This window comes from Artemia sp. Qi Xiang Cuo, chromosome 18, assembly GCF_049724085.1.
Source record: "Artemia sp. Qi Xiang Cuo chromosome 18, ASM4972408v1, whole genome shotgun sequence".
Classification (NCBI taxonomy): Eukaryota; Metazoa; Arthropoda; class Branchiopoda; order Anostraca; family Artemiidae; genus Artemia; species Artemia sp. Qi Xiang Cuo.
Window position 1 is genome coordinate 60917132 of NC_142811.1, and position 27438 is coordinate 60944569.

The 27438-nt window shown below is 34.7% G+C and overlaps 1 protein-coding gene, 1 long non-coding RNA gene and 2 pseudogenes across 2 annotated transcripts in view; 2 read left to right on the forward strand and 2 right to left on the reverse strand.

Moving 5' to 3' along the window:
• The window catches only part of LOC148941731 (uncharacterized), a 35161-nt gene extending 26958 nt beyond the window's left edge, over positions 1-8203 (forward strand). Inside the window, exon 6 of the long non-coding RNA XR_016143283.1 lies at positions 8152-8203. This is a non-coding gene — a long non-coding RNA (uncharacterized LOC148941731). The remainder of the gene's footprint in view (positions 1-8151) is intronic.
• Positions 2326-2916, forward strand: LOC148941732 (uncharacterized). The gene has a single exon (XM_089104243.1). The coding sequence runs from the start codon at positions 2326-2328 to the stop codon at positions 2914-2916; it is 591 nt and encodes a 196-aa protein (XP_088960369.1).
• A 9551-nt stretch (positions 8204-17754) lies between the features above and the next one.
• Positions 17755-18862, reverse strand: LOC148941733 (UTP--glucose-1-phosphate uridylyltransferase pseudogene; annotated as a pseudogene).
• Positions 18863-21444: 2582 nt separating this feature from the next.
• Positions 21445-22138, reverse strand: LOC148941734 (UTP--glucose-1-phosphate uridylyltransferase pseudogene; annotated as a pseudogene).
• Positions 22139-27438: the final 5300 nt, after the last annotated feature.

Consider the following 27438-nt stretch of genomic DNA (forward strand, 5'->3'; position numbering starts at 1 on the left):
CGAGCAAAAAGTTGTCATAAAACACCTCTTGCAAACATTTTGTTTTACCTTGGTCATCTGGCAAATAATATTTAAAATTATTTAACTTTTTCAGGGGTTCTCTTCTCTCTTATGTTCTGTTTAGGTGACGTGCATATCTTTAGGCTATCACCAGCAGATTAACCCCATGTGACCACCACTATCTTATAGGACGGCTGTTCGCCAAACTATATCGTTTCTTTAGGCCGACAGCTTGCTGAAAAACTGATAATCTGCTTGATACCTAGCTCACAAAATCTATGAAATATTTGACTATGAAATGTGTCCCTTTTTTTACTGCAACACTGATGATGCTGGTGAATCTCAGTCGCAGATTGTTTAAATCGCAAAAATTTATGAGCTTGCTTAGTCCTGGGGAGTCAGTTTAAGAAGTCAGTTTAGATGAAACTGAAGTCTCTCTCCCGCCTAAACAGATTTTTCCCAAAGCAGACAAAATTAAGCAAAGTTAAAGTTGTTGAAAAAGAAGTCCCTCAATCACATTTTCACTTTCATTTTTTTTTTACTTTAAATGCGGAAAGTCTCAACGTTGATAAAATGGGGGAACTTGAGGGTTATGATCATGTAAGTGGAGCTGATATTATTACAGTTACAGAAGTACACAAACAAAGTCCTGAACATCTTACAATACAAGGTTACGAAGAATTTATTAAACTGAGACATCAAAATCAACCGTTAGGTAAGAAAGGTGGCGGCGTAGCGTGTTTTGTACGTGAACAGTTGGCGCCGCGGCTTCTGCAGATTTCCCATATTGGTGACGATGATGAAATGATTTGAATTATGATTCTACCAAAAAAGCTTCCGAGATCTATAACTGGTATTGTTATTGGAGTGTTTTATTGCTCACCTAGTATGGCATCTTTCCAAAAAAAGGTCTTGGCTGAAAAGTTAGATTTGTGCATTGATTTTATTACTTCTAAGTACCCAAATGTTGGAGTTTGCGTTACTGGTGATAAGAATGATCTAAGAATTGAAAGTTTCCTCAGAAGTCAAGGACTCAAGCAAATAGTAAAGTTTCCGACTACTAAAGGTAATACTAAACTCGACATAATTTACACAAATCTGTCAGAATATTATAATGAACCTCAAGACCTACCTTTCCTTGGTGGTAGCTACCACTACATGATAAAGTGGGCTCCGCTGCCTTCGTATAAAGTAAAATATGTCATTGAGAAAGTTTCCTACCGACCTCTTTCGGACAGGGGCCTCTTAGAATTTGGAAATTGGATTACATCCGAGTCCTGGGATGAGGTAGCAAATTTAGAGTCCTCTGATGAAAAAGGTAAATTTTTGCAAGATAAATTAAGAAATAAATATGAAGAATGCTTTCCTGAGAAAACGTTCAAGCGGTGCAACACAGACCGTCCATATATAACCCAAGAAATTAAAGATTTGATTCAGTATAAAATTCAACTAAGAAAAGAAGGGAAAAATAGGAAATGCTAATATGCTCCGCAACAAAGTATGTAAAATAAAAAGAAAAGCTGCGTCTGAGCATTACCATTAACAAATTGATAATCTTTTTGAATCAAAGCCTAGCATATGGTATAAGGAAATAAAACGAATTTGTGGAAAATCCTCTAATTGTGTTGATTTTTGTTCAGATTCTAATGATGATACAGTTGCTAACCAGTTAAATGGTCATTTGGCCAGAATAATCCAGTCCTTACGTCGTCTTGATGTAAATAAAACAAACCAAGAGTATCAGAAAATTCCACACGATGGCATACCTTTACCTACTATTTCTGAGGATCAAGTTTTTAGTAAAATAAAGAAACTTAAACGAATTAGTATAACTCCCATAGATATTCCAATTGAACTTATAAAAGCATTTCCTGACAAATTGACTAAGCCACTAACACAAATTTTTATTTGTATCTCAACTCCTTTAGTTTACCCACAAACATGGAAAACGGGGTATGTTACTCCAATCCCTAAAAAAGATACTGAACTTAATTTCGATTGTGTGAGGCCAATCACTTTAACCCCCTTGTTCAGCAAAATATACGAAAGTTTTGTAGCAAATTGGCTAAAAGCTGAAGTTGAACCCCTCATGATCCTCATCAGTATGGTAGCAGAAAAAATACATCAACAGCCCATTATCTAGTCAGTCTTTTACATTTTATTTTTAAGCATGCTGATGAACCTGGTATATGGCTAAACTTAATAACAATTTATTTTAAAAAGGGTTTCGATTTGATTGATCATAAAATTTTTATTTCTAAGCTTTTAATTGATTTTAGAGTGAATGTTGCTGTTGTGAAAATGATTCAGTGTTTTTTAATAGATATGTTCCGAATTTCAAAATATAAGAAGTCTTTCTCTGAACCCAAGCCAGTTTTTTGTGGTGTACCTCAAGGTACCATTCTGGGTCCCATTCTTTTTGTAGTTATGATGAATGATATCGGTAATGATTGTCAAGACCGCTGGAAATATGTTGATGACCTTACCCTTGGAGAAATTTGTGAAGCAAATGAGTGTAGCAAAGCTCAAATTTTAATCAATAACGTAAAGACTAAAGCTTCCGTTTCAAATATGAAAGTAAATGACAGTAAATCTTCAATTTTAACCATTTCGTTTTTAAATTCTTCTGAACCAAATTTTCTACCAACTATCTCTGATTCTCTTAAAGTAAGGAAAATTAAACTCTTGGGATTTATTATTACCAGTTATTTAAAATGGGAAGGAAACACATCTAGTCTAGTAAAAAAGGGGAATACTGGGCTGCAGATAATCAAGCTTATGTCGAAACATGGTGCCCCTCCAGATCACCTCCTCCGAATATTTACATCTTTTATTCACCCAATTCTGGAATATGTAGCTCCTGTATGGCATTTTGGACTGACGTCAGGATCGAAAGAGCTCAGGAAAGAGCTCTAATGATTGTTTCAAAGCAGGCAGAAATGTCATATGAAGAGCTGCTGACAAAGTTTAAAATACAAACTCTGGAAAAAAGAAGAGAAAAACTATGCATGGATTTCGGAAGAAAATCTCTGAGCCACACAATTCACAAAACCCTTTTCCCCCCTCGATCCACAACAAAACGACTCGCGCGCAGGGTTGCAGTGCCTGTAGAGAAACTTCAGCCGGTACGCTGTGCCCATCAGCGGTTAGCAAAAAGTTTTATACCTAGTTTTGTAAATATATACAACAAAAATCAGGAGAATTGATTAGTTTCTTTTTATGCTAAATATTGAATTGTTAATGCGTCTTTGCTTGTTTAATGTAACTTATGGTTTTTAATAAGATTATAATAAAGAAATTTGGCATTACCATGAAGATTTTGGTGAAAATAAACTTTCTTATATCTATCTATCTATATAAGCGGAGTGAACACCTTTGTGCTTAATTACAAATGTGAAAATGGGACTAGTTACAAAAGTGCAAAATATCTAGCTTCGACACTAATGGACTGAAATACTCATCAAATAGACCAATTGACGCAAAAAAAATGATTCTAGATGGCAATCATAACTCTATTCAATGAAAAAGTGAGCTAAACCGTACGGAATTTGCCTACAAATACTTCTTCGACTATCTTGAGCTTTTTTTAATAGGTCCTTGTTGTTGGTTGACTACAATAGCTGTAAGCAATGAGACTTGTTTGAATTACTTTACATCCACGGTAGATGGCTAACAGAGAACAAGATTTAAAAGCCTACTATATCGGGTAAGGGTCAATTGTAGATTCTTTTAAAATCCAAGTTTTCATGAGTTTTGACGGTTTGTTTTGGAATCGTAAAATTTATTTTAGAATTATTAATATTACAATTATCATTTACATGAAAATTCTTGATATTAAAATTATTGTGTTGTGTCAGAAATTGAGTAACAAAGTAAAAGAGGTTTTACACTATCATGTTACCATATTTTCTGTTACGATTATTATATTTTCCTGTTTCAGTCACTTACAAAAGATATATTGGGTGAGTGTTAGTTTGGGGTAAATAAGTAAAAATAAATGGTATTTGCTGATTTGAAAATTAAATTTACAGAAATTTGAAAAATTAGGATTTGGGAGGGGAAGCTCATTGCTACCCGCCATTGTTGCTTCTTTCCCCACTCGCAAACGATTCCGTGGGCCGTTTAGGGTCTTTAATAGACAACAAAATCAATAATAAGTTAATTATGTGAAGTAATTAAAAAAAACTGTTGCCATGACAATATATACTTACACTGATAGCTAGAAGCATCTTCCATAAGCGAGGTTCGAACCTACTGCCCCATTTTTTTTAGGTAAGAAATTGGGTCCTAGCATTGATGATACATTTTCTAAACATTTATCATAACTGGGCTCAGATCCTTGCCTATAAACTCCTTAAGGGAAAACCAAAAATTTTTTCTTTAAAAAAGATTGAAAATTTGGACCTTACGATTTTTGGTGTTTCATCAACGATAATATCGAACCTTCATTCATGTTATTTAAGGTTAAAGAATTTAAAACCTTCATTCAGGCATTTAAGAATATATAGCCTTCATGGATTTTTTCTTTACAATATCTTTCTGTTGTCAATCTTAATGTTCAATTAAAGAAACTGACTGAGAGATGCTGTAGAAAAAGTTTTAAGAGGAGAATACTGCAGTTTTAGATTAGGTAGAGGAGATGTTGACCAAATTTTCACTCTTAAGCTAATAATTGAGAAGTGCCTGACTTGTCAAACCCCTTTGGTCCTCAGTTTTATTGATTATGAGCAAGCGCTCAATTCTGTTGATAGACGAGCTTTAGCAATAGTCTTATCCTTGTATGGTATACCAGGCAAATACATTGAAGTGATTAGTGTTATGTACGAGAATAACACTTCTGCGGTTAAGGTAGGAAATAAAGTTAGCAGCTGGTTTTGTATTAAATCAGGAGTTAAGCAGGGTTGTATTCTATCCCCCTTTATATGGATCCTTTTGATGTATTTTGTCTTACGAAGCAGAGGAATGGCAATGGAAGACCACGGATTTAAATGGGGAGGAACAACTACCTTAGACTTAAATTATGCTGATGATTTAAGCATCCTAGATGAAAGTGTGAGCAAAATGAATGAATTTTTAGAGGCTTTTTGAGTTCTGGGTGCTAGAAGAGGTTTGAAATTTAATGTTTAGAAGACTAAGTCACTAAATCTAGGAAAAGTGAAGATAAAAAGATGATTTTAGGTAACAAAAAGATTGATCAGGTTGACAGCTTCACTTACCTTGGTAGTATTGTTAGTAAAGACAGTGGGAGCAGTAAATATGTCAAAAGTAGAATAGCTAAGGTTCAGGGTGTTTTTCACAGTTAATAAAAGTACAGATTAATCGGAAGATAAGTTTGCAAACCAAGATTAGAATATTGGAAGCTAAAGTGATCACAGTGGTCAAATATGGCTATAAAGCATGGGTTCTCCGAAAAGCGGATGCAGATTTGCTAGATGTTTCCCAGGGAAATTGCATACAGTTTGTTTAAGGTACCATGCTGACTTACCGTATTCCAAACAGTAGGCAGTACGAAAATGAGGTTCAATCCCGTATTCTAGGGCTATAATGAAAGAAAGGTTGAGATGGCTAGGGCACGTTCCGCGGATGACAAATTGTCGAAGACTTTCCTTTTTGGCCATCCATTTAAGAGTAAATGGAGAGCAGGTCCTCCTCATCTGGGGTGGGAGGATATCATAAAGAAAGATTTAAAGGTAATTGGAACTTAAAAAGCCAATAGTATCTCTTCTATATGTTTAATCAAATACTTGCTTACATGCCCCGGGGGCATATAAGCAAGTTAATTGATTTAACAGTTCGTCAAAAAAGTGGAAATGAGTAAATCGAATTGAGTTAATCAAATCAACTCAATTGACAAAGCAAACAACTTCTACAGTTCTCAATTATTTATATAAGAATAAAAACTAGGCCGACCCATCCTATGCCCTTCTTAAAACTATGCTCTTTCTCTCTTAGAACTTTATCTACATCATCTCTAAGTCTAAAAGTATCATCATAATCAGTAACTTTCTTCCTACAAAAAGGAGGCTAATACCTCTGTAATTACTGCTCTCTCTCTTTATACCTTTTGTATAGAAGAGTTTAAATAAGGTTTTCTAGAATCGCTTTTGACTTCCCTTTATAAAAAACAAAAATTCATAATCTTCTCTAATTAATCTCTTAACTTCGCCTATATTATTTTTCAATCCTATAATCCTGTCTCTAATTTTCCTCGCAAAATGAATAATCCTTCTTTTGTCACAAACAAGTGTCACAAACTATTTAATCATATCTTTATTGTTTTTCGTAACTATACACGGTTTAGCACAATCTCGACCTGTTCCACCCATCTCTCTGCAACTCTTTTCTTATCACTAATCATTCCTTTTTTTAACTGGGAGAAGCCCAGCTTGACTTTTGTCTATCAGTTTTTTACCGAGCCATTACAGTATTTTATTATTAATTCAGTTTGGCTGTATCTTCTAGATCTTCAGCAATTCTATCCTTGGCGTTTACTTCAATTCATATTTAACGCTCTCTCTACTTTCCTGACATTCCCCTTTATTCTTATATGATCAATTACTCAAATACTTCTTGTACAAGCCCGACTTCTTCTCGTCTTCTTATTTCGTCCCAAAGATTGTGTTTTAATTAATTTTTTTTGCTTGATATTATTCTATGGCTTCCAATCGCATGCTTAATAAAGTAGCAACATGTTATTGTAACATTAATCAATATAATCTACTCAGTAAATTTCTTATTGTCTAAGTAACTGGATATTTCATCTAGTTTGTTGAATAAATTCAGTATTTGGTCATAGAAGTAAAAGCCGAGCTCTTCAGATTTGGCTGGAGTGATATCTGGAAATGACCTGAAACCTCCAGGGTTAGCAATGAAGGTAACACTCTTTGCTGGTGGGAGGAAGGAATAAGATTTTTAAGCCAGCTGGTTTTCGGGAATTTATTGATATGGGTGGCTTTTATCCAAATATTACTTATGTGTGTTATAATCATGTACTATTATTTCGTCTAATTTTTTTTTACCATGACCTAAAGCTTCTTCTGTTGAAATGTCTGTTTATCTATATACCATTAGTTCTACCTTAGATGTTGTAGATAAACCTAAATTTCTACGCACGTAGTGTCTTTTGATTTATCATAGTTCAGTATCCCCCTCAGTCCTACCTTAAATTTTCACCTTAATACCCTAAGCTACGGGTTCTTATTGGGTTTTTATTGTTTTTTTTATCTCTATTAGACCGCTCTTAATCTTTAAATCCCAAACAAATTGCATGTAAGGTTTAAATTTAACCCTGGGGGGTTAAATGTAAAATAAGGTGTAAAATAATGTAAAATGGTTAATAAGGTGTCAAAGGACACCTTATTAGTTCACCGTTCAGACACGTTAAGCATGCCGTTTGAACTGACAGTTTTTTTTTATAATCACGATCCTATAGCTTAATAGTTTTTGTGTCGTCAGAGGCTGGTCAATCATAACGATCGGAATAGTTTCTAAGTAAAACGGTAATTATAGTCATGGCTAAAGCCAGACTCACTGCTAATGCTTTTTTACAATTTAAATAATCAAATTCACTGATCAATATTGGATAATAACTCTTGACAATAAAAGGAACAACAGATTGTATATGACGTTCTTCTCGTTATATATGTATAAAATCAAAGTTTTTCTGATTTTTAATGGCACGAATCTTTAGAACTAGATCTGAATTAAAATATCACAACACGGATAGTCAATTGCGAATTTTTCTGACTAGGAAAATTCACTCTTTCTCCGCTGCGTCTCCGCTTGGATATTTTAAGTTTTCAATAATTTCGAGTGGCTGTCTTAAGATTCGCTTAAAAAAAAATTTTGTGTTGATTTCTATCTGGTGTCGTTTTTAAGGATTCCTCTGTAGAAGTCGCCAATAAATTTGGTGGCATCAAAAGGGATAACTTTGGTCTTTGGTTGTTCTTTAGATTTATTTTAAATCTAGAAATTAATTGTTTTAAGTTCCTATTTGAAGTGCTGTCATCCGGCAGTGTCTGGAATGCTTTTTCTTATGAATTTTGTAATTTTGTTCTTTTCAGATTTAGATTAGGCTTCTAGTTTTTTCACTTTAATCACGAAAAAGTGAACAATGTTCAGATAATTAATCCTCGGGAATTTGTTTTTCAGTATCGTCAAAGATATATGAAGAAGAGGACAGTTCTTTTGATGGATCTTAGGGTAATTTAGTTTACTCTTACTATTTTATTTACTCACTTTTTTGTGCTAAAGTCGGGTTTCGTTGAAAAGTCTGTTTTGTAGAAGATTTTTCAAGATGAACAATCAAGGAGAACAATAATCTATCCTGGCGGAAAGATTACCCGAATCTTATCAAAGAAATATTTTTTCAAAGCCTTCAATTTTTTCTTGTCGTTTCCTTATAATATATAATTACACTGATAGCTAGAAGCATCTTCCATAAGCGAGGTTCGAACCCACCGCCCTATATTTTTTCTAGGTAAGAAATGATTTAAGCATCCTAGATGAAAGTGTGAGCAAAATGAATGAACTCTTAGAGGTTTTATGAGTTCAGGGTGCTAGAATAGCGTTGAAAATTGAAGTTAAGAAGACTAAGTCACTAAAGCTAGGAATAAGTGAAGATGAAAAGGTGACGTTGGGTAGCGAAAAGATTGAACAGGTTAGCAGGTTCATGTACCTTGGTAGTACTGTTAGTAAAGACAGTGGGAGCAGTGAATATGTTCAAAGTAGAATAGGTAAGGTCTAGGGTGTTTTTTCACAGTTAAAAAAAGTTCGGAAAAATGGGAAGATAAGTCTACAAACCATGGTTAGAATATGGGAAGCTACTAGGAAGACGATGGTCAAGTATGGGTCTAAAGCTTGGGCGCTCCCAAAAGCGGATGAAGATTTGCTAGATATTTTCCAGAGAAATTGTTTATGGATTGTTCGGGATACCCGGCTGACTGACCATATTTCAATCAGTAGGCTGTACAAAAATGAGGTTCAATCCTGCTTTCTACGGCTATAATGAAAGAAAGGTTGAGATGACTAGGGCACGTTCTGTGGATGAATGATGACAGATTGCCGGAGACTGTCTTTTTTGGCCAAACGTTTAGGGCCAAAATAAAAGCAGGTATTCCTCATCTGAGGTGGGAGGATATCATAAAGAAAGATTTAAAGAAAAATGGAACTTCTTGGGAGGGTTTAAAGAGGGAGGTTCTGAATAGATGGATCGAGGAGGAGCGCGCGTAGCTGTGTTGGCCTCAGGTGGCTTGGTGATGCGGTCAGTTGTTAGTAGTAATAAAAGACATTTAATATTCATAATTTAAATATGATATACAACAGCCCATCATTACTAATTTTGACAGTCAAAAGTTATTCATCAAGACGCATTCATAGGAGTTTAAAATATGAATAACAAAAAGTGTTTTATTTGCTAATCTTATATAATCAATGTCACATCTTAATTTTTAATTGAACAACCCAAATCTCCACCATGACTCCTTAAGATAGGTAAGTACAATTTTCTTCTGGGAATAGGTGGCAATTAAGAAAAAAGCAGAAATTCTCCATATAATGATTTTCATCCTAAGATGGATTACAAGCCCGACTACCTTTACACTATCCCAAGTTTAATTTTCCCCCCTAAGAATTTGAAATGTTTTAATGTCTTTAAATGCTGTCACTGAATGTTTGTTTTTTGGTTGAACGTAATTTAATATTTACAAAAGAGAGGTAACTTATTTAAGTTAAATAGAAATTGAACATTCTTTTGTTCTTTACCTTTGTTTAGTTTAGTTAAAAATTATTTTATTAACTTAGGTAAAACTTCAGTTTTTTGCCCATTTTCAAAGAGGGGGGGGGGGGGAGTTGTCTCTAAGACAAAGCACTTTTATGCGTCTTGGCATAATAATTTGACTTTCAAGGAGAAGGAATTCTCCCAAAAACAAAGGAGAATCGTTGTTATTTTATTATCTGTATTTTCTTAAAACTTGCTTTGAAGAATAACTTTCAACACACATTTATTCATATGATTATTTACATAAAAATCATATTCCAGACTTTATATCTTACATATGTTTACTATATTTAGTTTGTATGTTTTGAACCCAAATTCTCTGACTAATGTATTTTGAAAATTAGGAACGTTGAACAGTATTCAAGAAAACATATCTTCTGGAGAGGATTAATTGACAAAATGCTTTCAAGATGGCTCCCAAGAAAAAAACAAAAAAAAAAACAAAAAAATTCCCCAGTTGAAAGTAATTCTATTTAAATATTCTTCTGAAAGCTACGAAATTTTCGTTATGAAGCGCTTATATATGAAACATAAGATACATTTATAATAAGAATTATTAAAAATAATTTCAACCTAGTAAGAGACGTATGTTTAATAGCCTAACTTAACATGGGTGTATAATGGGTGTATCATCCTATTGATGTCGTTTTGCAGCAATAAAAGTTAACATAACTAAAAAAATTTAATAGGTGCACAATAATCCAGAAAAAAATCGTAGAAAATCATGGTTTTCAGTTATGAATAGGCAAAATATGGAAACAAATGTGGAGCAAATGGTGGAGCAAAAAATGTTTTCACTTTGATGTTCTTCGTGCTTTAAGTGTTTAATGGTTGAAAAAATAATAAGAAGTAAAAAAAAAAAACGTGGTGATACAAATCTGGAAACAAATGAGAAGCAGTTCTACCCTACATAAAAGGAAACTGGAAAAATGAGACAAATTCATTATAAATTGTTAGATATGGGTCTTTATTGAGTTATAAAATACTGAAGGCCACTGTACTTGGTTTTTACAAATACAACATCAGAACTGTGTCTAACATATGCATGGTGTCTAAATATATTCAAAAAAACATATCCAAGAAGGATCTATAGATATAGGGTTACTATTAATTCTAGTTAAGTAAAATAAAATAATTATATTGTTCTGGCATTTTAATAATTACAAGTTTATTAAAAATCTTTTTTTAAGGCCCTTCAAAGAGCACATACAAGAAGTGGACCAGTTGTTGAAAATAGGTAATTTTTATTGGTCAGTTCGTATTTCAAATATGAAAATTTAATTCCCTATAAATATATTGTGTATTACAGGTAATTACTTGGTATTGAAAAGAAAAGTCTTCTTAATTTAGTAACTGAGATAAATGAGCACTTGAACAAGGTCTAGATCTTACTCATCCATTCAATCACCTAGGACAAAACAGTACACCCAAAGCAATAGTCTAAAAATCATGGCCAAAATAGAGCAAATTCAGCACTAATAAGTTTAAATCATTGTCCCAAAACCAAGCCAGAGCACCTTACGTCTACAAAATTTAATATTCCCCAAGTAATCACCACATAACAGGGCTCCTCAGAGGAAAACTCACTTGCCTATACAAGTTTTGGCACTTAAAGTTCCTTACCCAGGCAAATGAGTGCGCCTGCAATAGGACCATATTGCATACCCCTATATAGTGTCATCTGTGGAATGTCTATGAACAAAACAATACCCCAAAAATTTTTCAAAGCTTCCTTCACCACCGCTCACCTAGAAGGGATTCAAAGTAAAATCTACACAACTCAGAAAGAATAACACTTCAGTCAGCTAACCTCCCACAACTGCATAATAATAACTGTCAACCAAAACTCATTCACTTTCAAGTCCAACTTCTAAGAACTAATTTCAACCTATCCTCTGTAACTAGGCACCTGCTTGTGTCAAAACAAACGCTAACTTCAAAAATGTATAGAGAAGAGGAGAAACACATCCAACAAGCTACCTCAAAATATCGTTGAAAATATCTTGATAATTTTTATTACTTATTTAAAAGCATACGGCTCCATTTCTATTTCTCATACAATAGTTGCTTTGGTTTGCTTTCAATTTTTCTAGAGTTGAACGACATTGTCTTTTCGCTTCCCAAATGCGAGGGTATATCTTTGTCTTGAACGCTTAACTCCTGCAATTGTTAATAAATTTTTTAAATTTTTCCAGACCGAAAGTTCTTGGTTCTTCCATACTATTTTCAGTTTTGAACAGTCGCAAACAGGATTCTTTATCTGATCTTCGATATTGACAAGGTTCAATTTCTCTAGCGTGGCTTCTTTCTTCTCGCTTCTAGATTCTTCCGGAAAATTAGGCTCTGGTTTTGTCACGTTATTGTCACGTAGTTTAAACCTTTTTTGAAGGTTACAAAATATAGCAGATTACCAAAGTCTGAAAGCATTGTCTTTATCGGTACCCGATAGTTATAAAAGGAAAGCAGTATATTCCTTGGCTGATTTGATCCATGTTGTAGATCTAGGCCATGGATATAATTCATCCCATTTCTTACTTCCCAAAGAGAGGTCTTTATGCACAATATGGGTGTACAAATGAGCTTTTGGAACTTTTTTTTGATTTTCTAGATATGATTTGAGATTTAATTTGCAGTGTTCAAACGCAAAATAACGAAAACTGCCATCCCAAACGGAATACAACAACTTAAGAGATGAAGTGGAAATTAAAAGCTATAATTAACAGGATGTGCCATAATCCATCTCGCCTTATCAAGTCGAAAGCCTGCTTAAAATCAAGGAAGAGTAGTAATAGTTCTTTCTTAAACTCCACTTACTTCCCTATCATTTGCTAAGTGGAGAAACTCTGGTCTATGGTAGAGCGTTCTTTTCAAAAGCCTGCTTTTCGAATGGGGACGATGCTGGCTTTCACCCAAGATCTGGGGAAGTGGCCCGTTTCCCAGACACTTGTTATGACTTTGTGATAGATATCGACCAATTCTTCTGGGCCTGCTTTTAATAGTTCTGTCTGAATACCATCCGGGCTTGGGGCTTTATTAAGTTTTAGAGATTTTATTGCTAGGAGTACTTCATCTCTAGTGGAGGAGGGTTTGGGTCTACTTGGTGCTACGGTAGTGGGAAAGATAGTAAGATGTTTGAGTCGGGCGTTATTGTGGGGTTCAGTTTTTAGCTGAAGTGATCCTTCCATCGTTCTCGTCTTCCCTCGGAGCCCTTGATTGGGAGCCCGTGTTTATCTAACTGTGTAGGAGCGGCCGAGGACTTCTTTTTTGATACTTCACGGACTTTCTTGTACATGAAGTGGCTATTACCTTTTTGAAAGGCTTCTTCACACTCACGACATTTGTCATTGAGTTAGCGTTATAGAGCTTGCCGTATTTTCTTTTCTACTAGGCGCTTCAGCCTCTTGTACTCGTCCTTGCTTTTTCGATTTACCTTGTTAGCATGGGCGCGCTTCTGCACACATAGATCAATAAGTATGGGGGTGATCTACGGTTTATCCAAATGGATCTGAATTCCCAAATGGTAAAGGGATGTAATGGAAATTAATGGGATGTAATGGGATGTAATAGGATGTAATGGGATGTAACGGGATGTAATCGGACGTAAAGGGACGTAGTAGGATGTAATGGGATGTAATGGACTGTAAGGAGATTTAATGGGTCAATTTCTTCTGCTGTTGGAGCTTCCACAGGTTGGATTCTCGACAACTTGTTTGAGAGTGCTGTTCTATACCTATTCCTTGTTGTTTTTTTTTCAGCAGGTCGACACGATATCTTAGTAACCTTTTCTTAGGCTGTTGGGGCTTCCGAATGTGCAAACGGACCTCAGACATGATTAGAATGTGGTCCTAGTCGAGGTCGCCACCGGCTATGGAGACTGTATTCAGTACTGATGAATTCCATCGCTTGCAGACAAGTATGTAATCAATCATGTTTGTAGTGCGGCCGTCAGGTTATCTCCAAGTAACTTTCCTTCGTTCTCTGTGACGGAACATGGCGTTCGTTATGAAAAGTTCGTTATCCCGACAAAAGTCGATGAGCATTTCACCCCTGTGGTTCTGCCGCCCATGCCCAAACTTGCCCATGACGTCTTCAAGTCCATCATTTGAGTGGCGTTGAAGTCCTCAATGAACGCCCTATCAATAGCGTTGAAGTCCCCAATCACGAACAGAACATCATTCTTGGGAGCAGTGTCAACGGTATGTTGGAGTTGGTTGTAGAATTCTTCGACACTTGGTCATTCCGGGACGAGTCTTTGGCATAAACTTGGATTATGGTCATGTTGGCAATGAATCCTTTCAGACGAATGGTGATAATACGGTCAGAGACAGGATGGACGGCAAGAAGAGACTGTTTGGCTCGCTTGGAGAGTAGGAAACCGACACCATGGCAGTGAACTCCATCACTTCTTCCAGACGTAATCAGCGTGATGTCGTTTATTCTTTCTATTCCTGTGGAGGGAAGGTGAGTCTCAGATAGTCCAACGATGTCCCAGCGGTAAAGGTTCATGTCGCTTAGGATTAGTTCTCTTTTTCCTGGTTTGGCTAATGTGCGCACGTTTAGCGTTCCTAGTGAGAGATATGTTTTTGGGGTTAGGACAAACGAAGTCTTCTCCGACTGGAGAGTCGTCAAATCGGATAAATGATCGTCGGACGCGGTAACAAAATCATTTTCATTATCATCATTATCATGGTGCCCCGGACGCGGTAACAAAATCATTTTCATTATCATTATTATCAACAATATCAGTCTGGCAATTTGCAATTCTTGGTCTCATACTGTCAGTTACCCCGGACGCGGTATCACGAGTTTTTACTTTCTTATTCTCCATTTTCATCATTTATATTTAAGAGAAGGAGTTTCATGACTAATTTGTCGGGGTAGCAGTAAACCACTCCTCTTTACCCTTAGCAGAGGCCATTGTCGATGAAGCTGGGTCGTCTGCCCTTCACAGTTGTCCCTCTAGGATGGGATCCTCCCGTTCTGTGGTCTGCGACGCCGATTAACTTTTCCCATTGCTGGGGGAAGGTGTGTAACCACCAGGACATGTCCACATGCCGGTTGTCCCTGCATGGTGTACATAAGAGGGGCCTTCCTCATCCTCTGCCTGTATTTCTGACCCCCGGGCGAGGGTGTCCCAGTTTCAATTATGGATCCCCAGGAACTAGGTCCTCCCTAGGTCCGCGCCTTCTATGAAGGTATCCTACATATCTGCAGGACTGCACTGTCGACACAAGATAAATCTGCACTGTCGACACAAGATAAATCTGCACATATATTAAGATGAACGAAAGAAAAGGTACTATTTTTGCAACATCCTGAGATAAAAGGCCTACAAACACGTAAAAACTGACAACGATTCTTTTTCCTACAAAAACTACTCTCAAAAACCTGCATATAATATTACGTTCTTTGTCAGTTAAGGACTTGCAAGTACCTTTTTGTTGAACTATTTTTTCGAAAACAATTAGCAGTTCATCATCTTTAGTCCGTTGAAGGTCACGAGACTTATTCTCGCCAGTTACACTTACGTCAGCTAATGTAACACTCTACTGAGCCTCGTCATCGAGGAAAATAACGTTTTGTGGGTCACTAAGGTTTTGTGGATCAGAATATTTGGCTAGAGCTTACTAAATTCAGGATCAGACGAAAACTGATGGTTTTAATAAAGAAATCTAAACATTCGCTTTTTGCTTCAGTTTTTTTGCCAAAAACTTTCAAGCAGCGTTGATGACCCTAGGACGTTTGTATATGTCCCCTCTCTAGGGACCATAAAATGTTTTAACTTAGATCAAACACCAGCAATATAGCAACCTGGTCCGTATTATGTATATTCATATATTTGTGTATTAATAACAGACACATTTTAGACGTCGTTCCTTTCTTATTTAAAAGGTACGGTATTATTGTGAAGAAAAGTCAATTAAATATTTTCAGTACCTGAATTAATTCAATAAGAAAAATGACCCTTCAAACCATTAACCCTAAGGTGTTTCATGCATTCAGGTACAAAATTCTAATATACCAATAGGCAAAGCAATTCAAGATTTCTTAAGTGCCTAAAATACAAAATTGTTTTTCCTATTACCAAATTACCTAATTAAATACATAAACTGTCGTGAAAAAACTACTTTATGTTTCAGATTTATGATTAATTGAACTTACACTTAACGGACGTAACTTAGAAATACAAGATTTCCACATTCGAACGGTTTTTAACACAGACATTAGACATAACTACTAGAGTTCTAAAGCATATGGAATCTTTGGATGGTTATGCGTTTCGATTACTTTCTAAAATAGCCACAATGCGATTGCTGGAGAGCACAAATATTGTGGTTTATACTTTAATCTTTCTGGTCGTTATTAAATAGAAATACTGAAGTTATGCTTCCGGTAGAGTTGGAAAATTATGCTCTTCATTTGGGAGTAATTTTTGGGAAGTTAAGAAGAAAACATTTATTTTCGTTTATATGTTTTAAAATAAATTACCGTATGTAAGAAAAATGAAGGTAAGGACATATTCCTTGTAGTAGGGCCACCTTTTTAACAAGGGAAAGAGCCCATAAAAATATTTTGGCCTCAAATAAAGAGTGTCGCTATAAATAATTAATTGTTGTGTGCAGCTTCATAACAGTCCTTTTAGCATTAGCAGTATGACAAGAGAACAAGGAAATGTTCTATTGAGCTACCGAAAGAAACTTGTCGAAAGCAAACCTTGGAGTACAAGCACAAGTGAACTGATAGTGTCATAACAGGTAAAAAGTCAAAATAATATATATATATATATATTTAATATACAATAACATGAACAGAGTTCATCATAAATGGTGTTTGTTTACAGTAAAGAAGAAATTCCCTGTCCATAGTAACTAAAATCAGATTATAAGTTCATACTTCTTAAGAAATCATCATAAGTAAAATTTTGCCATACCAAGAATCGAACTCAAGCCAACTGGGTGAGATCCATCTATTATAAACGATAGACGGTGTGGAATATCGTTGAGCTTTCAAATTCTTCTAGTCTCTTACTGAATCTTCCGATGAGAAGTAACCTGTCCAAATCTTTGTTTTTTGTTTGAAACCCGGACAAAACTTAAATAATTGCCTTTATTAATTCTCATGGTTCACTTTATAGTTCAATTGTATAATAAAAAAAATATAAAATTACCAAACATTAATAAGCACTAATGGAACATTGGAACTGTACTTGTTGTTTAAATACTCAATTTGTTGAACAGTCAAATCCAAAAAAGTTAAACCCTTCCGGACTGCAATGACATGTTTCGGACCTTGACAGCCCATGGACGTTCCCAGACCTCAATTCAACTTCACTAAAACTAATTTCTTCATTATATCTGCTATTTGGTGTTCTCTGGGAGCTTCCAAATTCTTATAGTCTCTTACTGAATCTTCCGGTTAGAAGCAACCTGTCTAAATCTATGTTTTTTGTTTGAAACCCGGATAAAACTTAAAAAATCGCCTTTATTAATTCTAATGGTTCACTTTATAGTTCAATTATATAATAATTATAAAAAAATTACCAGACATTCATTAGCACTAATGGAACATTGGAACTGTACTTATTGTTTAAATACTCAGTTTGTTGAACAGTCAAATCCAAAAAAGTTATACCCTTCCTGACTGCAATGACAGATTTCGGACCTTGACAGCCCATGGACGTTCCCAAACCTCCATTTAACTTCACAACAACTAATTTCTTCAATATATCTGCTATTTGATATTCTCTGGGAGCTTTCAAATTCTTATAGTCTCTTACTGAATCTTCCGGTAAATATTCAGTTTTTCCCATTGAAATTTTACTCCATGGTCATCTAAAAATTTTGAATACAGTTTTTTTTAACCTATCAAATTCCTTTTCGCTTTGCTCTTTATATCGTGCTTGTGCGGCTAGAAGCAACCTGTCCACATCTTTGACTGGCTGTGAATTAGCATCTCTTTTTGTGCAAGATTGAAAATCAGAGGCATCTGAAAAGTTGTTCCCATGGCCAGAGTTGAAATTTTTTTTGTTCATAAGCAGTAGGACTCATACTTAAAACTGTGGTAATGTGACGAGTATCAATAGCTCGTTTAATGGCATCCAGACGAATCCAAAGGTTATTCGTGTTGAAGATTTTGAATGTTTTAATTGATTAAAACTCACCTATATGCTGCTTTAGCACCTGAAAAATCTCAAGCAAAGGGAGCTTCCCTTCATACTGAATGAGTTTGCCACCCCTATGGTCTGCCCGTGTTTTGTCAGTAACCTCCATTAGAAACTCGACAGTAGATATATTTTTAGCATTGGTGAAAATTTTAAGAATATTGAGATCCACCGTAGAAGCAAGGTGTTCAATATTTGATATAAAGCAGCATTCGTATCCTTCGCTGTGAAAATTGTTCAGTAATCCTGATTCGGCAAATGAGGCATATAAATCACCATGGTCAGGTGGGTACCAAGCTTCTTGGTCATCTTCAATTGACTAATTCCTGGCAATAGGTGCGTGAGATTCTCTGTGAATCCTTGGATAGCAAATTTCCATATTTCTGAAGGACCTTAATTGTGTCTTCATCTGGGTTGAACGAATTCATAAGCACTAATGGAACATTGGAACTGTACACATTGTTTAAATACTCAATTTGTTGAACAGTCAAATCCAAAACAGTTAAACCCTTCCGGACTGCAATGATAGATTTCAGATGTTGACAGCCCATGGACGTTCCCAGACCTCCATTCAACCTCACAAAAACTAATTTCTTCAATGTATCTGCTATTTGGTGTTCTCTGGGAGGTTCCAAATTCTTATAGTCTCTAACTGAACCTTCTGCTAACTTTTCAGTTTTTTCCTATTGAAATTTTGCTCCATTGTCTTCTAAAAATTTTGAATACAGTTCTTTAAACCTATCAAATTCCTTCTCGCTTTGCTCTTTATATCATGCTTGCGCGGTCAGAAGCAACCTGTCCAGATCTTTGACTAATTGTGATTTAGCATCCCTTTTTGTGCAAGATTTAAAATCGGAGGCATCTGAAAAGTTGTTGCCATGGCCAGAGTTGAAATTTTTTTGTTCATAAGCAGTAGGACTCATACTTAGAACTGTAATAATATGACGAGTTAAGGGCACGCGTCGAGTAGCAATAACCTAACTAAAAACAAAATTATTTTAAAAATTTTCTGAATATAATAGTTCTGAAATAGAATAATTCCTGACAATTTTAAATAAAATAATATTAAAATACGATCATTAGGATACCAAACCATTGCATATATTAGATTTGGTTAGCTGTCTGATTCTTTGAGGCTCGTCCCATACTAATCCAAATAAGAAAAGCGTAGGATTTTCCCTGCTTCTAATCAGGGTTATGTATTAGCCGAGCTATACTAATCCAAATAAGAAAAATCTCTAGGATTTTTCCTGTTTCTAATCAGGTTTATGAACAAACAGTTCCTGGTAAAGAACTGTATAGTAAGAGCTCGTCAAACTAGTAACCGAAACTCTAAAAAATGGAAATTTTTCATTTTTATGATGATTTGAAACATATTTACATAAGGGACCGACAGAGTTCATCATAAATGGTGTTTGTTTACAGTAAAGAAGGAATTTCCAGTCCATAGTAACTAAATAGAGATTACAAGTTCATACTCCTTAAGAAATCATCATAAGTAAAATTTGCCCATGCTAAGAATCGAACTCGAGCCAACTGGGCGAGATCCGTCTATTATAACCGATAGACGGTGTGGAATATCGATGCGCTTCCAAATTCTTATAGTCTCTTACTGAATTTGCCGGTGAGAAGCAACCTGTCCAAATCTTTGTTTTTTGTTTGAAACCCGGATAAAACTTAAATAATCGCCATTATTAATTATAATGGTTCACTTTATAGTTCAATTATATAATAAAAGATATAAAATTACCAGACATTCATAAGCACTAATGGAATATTGGAACTGTATTTATTGTTTAAAAATTCAATTTGTTGAACAGTCCAATCCAAATAAGATAAACCCTTCTGGACTGCAATGATAGATTTCAGATCTTGACAGCCCATGGACGTTCCCAGACTTCCATTCAACCTCACAACAACTAATTTCTTCAATGTATCTGCTATTTGGTGTTCTCTGGGAGGTTCCAAATTCTTGTAGTCTCTTACTGAACAATCCGGTAACTTTTCAATTTTTTCCCGTTGAAATTTTGCTCCATCGTCTTCTAAAAATTTTGAATACAGTTTTTTAAACCTATCAAATTCCTTCGCGCTTTGGTCTTAATATCATGCTTGTGCGGTCAGAAGCAACCTGTCCAAATCTTTGACTAGGTCTGATTTAGCATCCCTTTTTGTGCAAGATTGAAAATCGGAGGTATCTGAAAAGTTGTTGCCTTGGCCAGAGTTGAAATTTTTGTTCATAAGCAGTAGGACTCAAACTTAAAACTGTAATAATATGACGAGTTAAGGGCACGCATGGAGTAGCAATAACCTAACTAAAAACAAAATTAATATAAAAATTTTCTGAATATAATAATTCTGAAATAGAATAATTCCTGAAAACTTTAACTAAATTATATTAAAATACAATCATTAGGATACCAAACCATTGCATATATTGGATATGGTTAGCTGCCTGATTCTTTGAGGCCCGTCTCATACTAATCCAAATAAGAAAAAGCCGTAGGATTTTTCCTGTTTCTAATCAGGATTATGTATTAGCCGAGCTATACTAATCCAAATAAGATATATATGTAGGATTTTTCCTGTTTCTAATCAGGGTTATTATCAAACAGTTCCTGGTAAAGAACTGTATAGTAAGAGCTTGTCAAACTAGTAACCGAAACCCTAAAAAATGAAATTTTTTCATTTTTATGATGATTTGAAATATTTTTGCATAAGGGACCGACAGAGTTCATCATAAATGGTGTTTGTTTACACTAAAGATGAAATTTCCAGTCCATAGTAACTAAAATCAGATTATAAGTTCATACTCCTTAAAATCATCATAAGTAAAATTTTCCCATACCAAGAATCGAACTCGAGCCAACTGGGTGAGATCCATCTATTATAACCGATAGACGGTGTGGAATATCGTTGAGCTTCCAAATTCTTCTAGTCTCTTACTGAATCTTCCTATGAGAAGTAACCTGTCCAAATCTTTGTTTTTTGTTTGAAACCCGGATAAAACTTAAACAATTGCCTTTATTAATTCTCATGGTTCACTTTATAGTTCAATTGTATAATAAAAAAATATAAAATTACCAAACATTCATAAGCACTAATGGAACATTGGAACTGTACTTATTGTTTAAATACTCAATTTCTTGAACAGTCAAATCCAAAAAAGTTAAACCCTTCCGGACTGAAATGACGTGTTTCGGACCTTGACAGCCCATGGACGTTCCCAGACCTCCATTCAACTTCACTACAACTAATTTCTTCATTATATCTGCTATTTGGTGTTCTCTGGGAGCTTCCAAATTCTTATAGTCTCTTACTGAATCTTCCGGTGAGAAGCAACCTGTCTAAATCTATGTTTTTTGTTTGAAACTCGGATAAAACGTAAATAATCGCCTTTATTAATTCTAATGGTTCACTTTATAGTTCAATTATATAATAATAAAAAAAAAATACCAGACATTCATTAGCACTAATGGAACATTGGAACTGTACTTATTGTAAATACTCAGTTTGCTGAACAGTCAAATCCAAAAAAGTTATATCCTTCCTGACTGCAATGACAGATTTCGGATCTTGACAGCCCATGGACGTTCCCAGAAAGGTTATTCGTGTTGAAGATTTTGAATGTTTTAATTGATTAAAACTCATCTATATGCTGCTTTAGCACCTGAAAAATCTCAAGCAAACGGAGCTTCCCTTCATACTGAATGAGTTTGCCACCCCTATGGTCTGCCCGTGTTTTGTCAGTAACCTCCATTAGAAACTCGACAGTAGATATATTTTTAGCATTGGTGAAAATTTTAAGAATATTGAGATCCAACGTAGCACCAAGGTTGTCAATATTTGATATGAAACAGTATTCGTATCCTTCGCTAAGACAACTGCTAAGTATTCCTGAATTGGCAAATGAGGCATAGAAATAACCATGGCCAGGTGGGTACCAAGCTTCTTGGTCATCTTCAATTGACTAATTCCTGGCAATAGGTGCGTGAGATTCTCTGTGAATCCTTGGATAGCAAATTTCCATATTTCTGAAGTACCTTAATTGTGTCTTCATCTGGGTTGAACGAATTCATAAGCACTAATGGAACATTGGAAGTTTACATATTGTTTAAATACTCAATTTGTTGAACAGTCAAATCCAAAAAGGTTAAACCCTTCCGGACTGCAATGACAGATTTCAGATCTTGACAGCCCATGGACGTTCCCAGACCTCCATTCAACCTCACAAAAACTAATTTCTTCAATGTATCTGCTATTTGGTGTTCTCTGGGAGGTTCCAAATTCTTATAGTCTCTAACTGAACCTTCCGGTAACTTTTCAGTTTTCTCCTATTGAAATTTTGCTCCATTGTCTTCTAAAAATTTTGAATACCGTTCTTTAAACCTATCAAATTCCTTCTCGCTCTGCTCTTTATATCATGCTTTTGCGGTCAGAAGCAACCTGTCCAGATCTTTGACTAGTTGTGATTTAGCATCCCTTTTTGTGCAAGATTTAAAATCGGAGGCATCTGAAAAGTTGTTGCCATGGCCAAAGTTGAAATTTTTTGTTCATAAGCAGTAGGACTCGTACTTAAAACTGTAATAATATGACGAGTTAAGGGCACGCGTCGAGTAGCAATAACCTAACTAATAACAAAATTAATTTAAAAATTTTCTGAATATAATAATTCTGAAATAGAATAATTCCTGAAAATTTTAAATAAAATAATATTAAAATACGATCATTAGGATACCAAACCATTGCATATATTGGATTTGGTTAGCTGTCTGATTCTTTGAGGCTCGTCCCATACTAATCCAAATAAGAAAAGCGTAGGATTTTCCCTGCTTCTAATCAGGGTTATGTATTAGCCGAGCTATACTAATCCAAATAAGAAAAATCTGTAGGATTTTTCCTGTTTCTAATCAGGTTTATCACCAAACAGTTCCTGGTAAAGAACTGTATAGTAAGAGCTCGTCAAACTAGTAACCTAAACTCTAAAAAGTGGAAATTTTTCATTTTTATGATGATTTGAAATATATTTACATAAGAGACCGACAGAGTTCATCATAAATGGTGTTTGTTTACAGTAAAGAAGGAATTTCCAGTCCATAGTAACTAAATACAGATTATAAGTTCATACTCCTTAAGAAATCATCATAAGTAAAATTTGCCCATACCAAGAATCGAACATGAGCCAACTGGGCGAGATCCGTCTATTATAACCGATAGACGGTGTGGAATATCGATGACCTTTCAAATTCTTATAGTCTCTTACTGAATCTTCCGGTGAGAAGCAGCCTGTCCAAATCTGTTTTTTGTTTGAAACCCGGATAAAAATTAAATAATCGCCATTATTTATTATAATGGTTCACTTTATAGTTCAATTATAAAATAAAAAATATAAAATTACCAGACATTCATAAGCACTAATGGAATATTGGAACTGTACTTATTGTTTAAATACTCAATTTGCTGAATAGTCCAATCCAAATAAGATAAACCCTTCCGGAATGCAATGACAGATTTCGGACCTTGACAGCCCATGGACGTTCCCAGACCTCCATTCAAATTCACAACAACTAATTTCTTCAATATATCTGCTATTTGGTGTTCTCTTGGAGCTTCCAAATTCTTATAGTCTCTTACTGAATCTTCCGGTAACTTTTCATTTCTCCCATTGAAATTTTGCTCCATCGTCTTCTAAAAATTTTGAATACAGTTTTGTAACCTATCAAATACCTTCTCGCTTTGCTCTTTATATCGTGCGTGTGCGGTCAGAAGCAACCTGTTAAAATCATTGACTAGCTTTGATTTAGCATCTCTTTTTGTGGAAGATTGAAAATCGGAGGCATCTGAAAAGTTGTTGCAATGGCCAGAGTTGAAGTTTTTCTGTCCATAAGCAGTAGGACTCATGCTTAAAACTGTAGTAATATGACGAGTTAAAGGCACGCGTCGGGTAGCAATAACCTAACTAAAATCACAATTAATTTTAAAATTTTCTGAATATATAATTCTGAAATAGAATAATTCCTGAAATTTTTAAATAAATTATATTAAAATACGATCATTAGGTTACCAAACCATTGCATATATTGGATTTGGTTAGCTGCCTGATTCTTTGAGGTTTGTCTCATACTAATCCAAATAAAAAAAAAGCCGTAGGATTTTTCCTGTTTCTTATAAGGGTTTTGTGTTAGACGAGCTATACTAATCCAAATAAGGAATTTCCCTGTTTCTAATCAGAGTTATTATCAAACAGTTCCTGGTAAGGAACTGTATAGTAAGAGCTCGTCAAACTAGTAACTGAAACTCTAATAAGTGGAATTTTTACATTTTTATGATGATTTTAAATATATTTACCTAAGGGAGCGACAGAGTTAATCATAAATGGTGTTTATAGTTTATTGTTTATAGGTGTTTATTGTTTATAGTAAAGAACAAATTTCCAGTCCATAGTAACTAAAATAAGATTATAAGTTCATATTCCTTAAGAAATCATCATAAATAAACTTTACTTATTGTTTAAATACTCAATTTGTTGAACAGTCAAATCCAAAAAAGTTAAACCCTTCCGGACTGCAATGACAGATTTCAGATCTTGACAGCCCATGGACGTTCCCAGACCTCCATTCAATCTCACAACAACTAATTTCTTCAATGTATCTGCTATTTGGTGTTCTCTGGGAGGTTCCAAATTGTTGTAGTCTCTTACTGAATCTTCCGGTAACTTTTCAATTTTTCCCATTGAAAATTTACTTCATCGTCTTCTAAAAATTTTCAATTCAGTTTTCTTAACTTATCAAATTCCTTCTAGCTTTGCTCTTTATATCCTGCTTATGCGGTCAGAAGCAACCTGTCCAAATCTTTGACTAGCTGTGAATTAGCATCTCTTTTTGTGAAAGATTGAAAATCAGAGGCATCTGAAAAGTTGTTCCCATGGCCAGAGTTGAAATTTTTTTGTTCATAAGTAGTAGGACTTAAAACTGTAGTAATATGAAGAGTTAAAAGCGCGCATCGAGTAGCAATAATCTAACTAGAACCAAAATTAATTTTAAAATTGTCTGAATATAATAATTCTGAAATAGAATAATTCCTGAAAATTTTTAATAAAATTATATTAAAACACGATCATTAGGATACCAAACCATTGCAAATATTGGATTGGGTTACCTCCCTGATTCTTTGAGGTTCGTCTCATACTAATTCAAATATTAAAAAACTGTAGGATTTTTCCTGTTTCTAATCAGGCTTATTATCAAACAGTTCCTGGTAAAGAACTCTATAGTAAGAGCTCGTCAAACTAGTAACTTAAACTCTAAATAACGGAATTTTTTCATTTTTATGATCCATTCTAAGAAGCAACTTGTCCAAATCTTTGTTTTTGTTTGAAACCCCGATAAAACTTAAATAATCACCTTTATTCATTCTAATGGTTCACTTTACAGTTCAATTAAACAATAAAATTTTCAGGTATTTAAAAATTTCAGGAATTTTTCTAGTTTTAATTAAGAGATCAAAATTAATGCCAGATACCACAAATATTTTTGCAGTTTACATAATAACTTTAGATCGTTATGTAAACTGCTTATTCTGAACTGAAAATAAAAATTTAAAAAATATTTTTTTTTCAATTTTTACAGCACGTTCCTTATTACGTCATATATGATTATTAATAGACAATCGGTGTTACACATCGGACTTGCTTCAAAAATCAAATTACTTTGGAAAGACTGCAGTATGAAAAGACATCAAAAATGCAATTTTCTTGTATAAAGTGACTCTTTTTTGGTTTTTCAATTGTAGAAGGCACTAGAAATTTTTGTGTCCGTTCGAATGAACCCTTTTGTGACATTACAGGACCATTAGTCAATACGTTCGCCCCTGGGAAAAATAAAAACAAACAAATAAACCAATAAACTTGAATCCGTGATCTTTCTTCTGGCAAAAATACAAAATTACGCATTTTTACAGATAGGAGCTTGAAACCTCGACAGTAAGGTTGTCTGATACGGTTAATCTAATGGTGTGATTTTCATTAAGAGTCTATGACTTATAAGGGGCTTTTTTTCCTTTTTTCGAAAAAAGGCAAATTTTCTCAGACTCTTAACTTTTGACGGGCAGGACTAAACTTGATCATGAAACTTAGATGAAATAGTTAGAGGAAATTATCACTATGGCATCAATTGTTTATGTATTAATATAAAAAGGAAAAAGAAATACCTCGATGCAGAATATCCTGGTTGCATCCCCTTTTCATGATTTTCAAGCCGATATATTTCTGGTGTTGTTTAAGTCAAGGGAGGGTAAGTTTCCTATATAAAGGTCTCGGACAAGACGGTCTTAATAGTGTACTTCTTGTTTTGATCTGACACTATATTTAGGAGTTACGAGTTATTCTATTTATTAGTATTGAACGTGATCGTCTCCTCCTAGGTTACAAGCTGCCGCTGCAAATCCGTGATCTTTCTTCTGGCAAAAATACAAAATTACGCATTTTTACAGATAGGAGCTTGAAACCTCGACAGTAAGGTTGTCTGATACGGTTAATCTAATGGTGTGATTTTCATTAAGAGTCTATGACTTATAAGGGGCTTTTTTTCCTTTTTTCGAAAAAAGGCAAATTTTCTCAGACTCTTAACTTTTGACGGGCAGGACTAAACTTGATCATGAAACTTAGATGAAATAGTTAGAGGAAATTATCACTATGGCATCAATTGTTTATGTATTAATATAAAAAGGAAAAAGAAATACCTCGATGCAGAATATCCTGGTTGCATCCCCTTTTCATGATTTTCAAGCCGATATATTTCTGGTGTTGTTTAAGTCAAGGGAGGGTAAGTTTCCTATATAAAGGTCTCGGACAAGACGGTCTTAATAGTGTACTTCTTGTTTTGATCTGACACTATATTTAGGAGTTACGAGTTATTCTATTTATTAGTATTGAACGTGATCGTCTCCTCCTAGGTTACAAGCTGCCGCTGCAAATATGATTTTCTTTAAAATGAGCTATTGAGAAACTACGATATTCCCGTGTGAAACTATCTGAACGTATCCTCAGGGATATGTTCAATCATATGTATATCACCTACTGTTCGAATTATAAGCTATATAAACGATTTATGGTGTAATGGTTAGCACCTAGGACTTTGAATCCTGCGAGCTTAGTTCAAATCTCGGCAGATTTGAACTAACCCTTTCTATAAAATTTATCATCTATATAATGATTCCTTATAATACTTCAGTTACTATGGAGAAAAAACTAACGAACGAGACTACAGCCAGTGGATTTTTCCACTGGCCGCAGTATTGTTTTTTTTTTTCATTGAGATTTTATATTAAAGAACGAACTGTTACCCTTAGAAAATGAAAAAAAATTCTAGGGTGGTCGTCTCTTACTTGTTGCTAGCTATCTCTGACACCCGGATAAGCAAAAATACTCTGAGCCTTGAACGACTAGAAAAGTTTTTGGCCAATTTTCAACCAAATTCAATTTGTTCTTCGGGCTTTTTCCTAC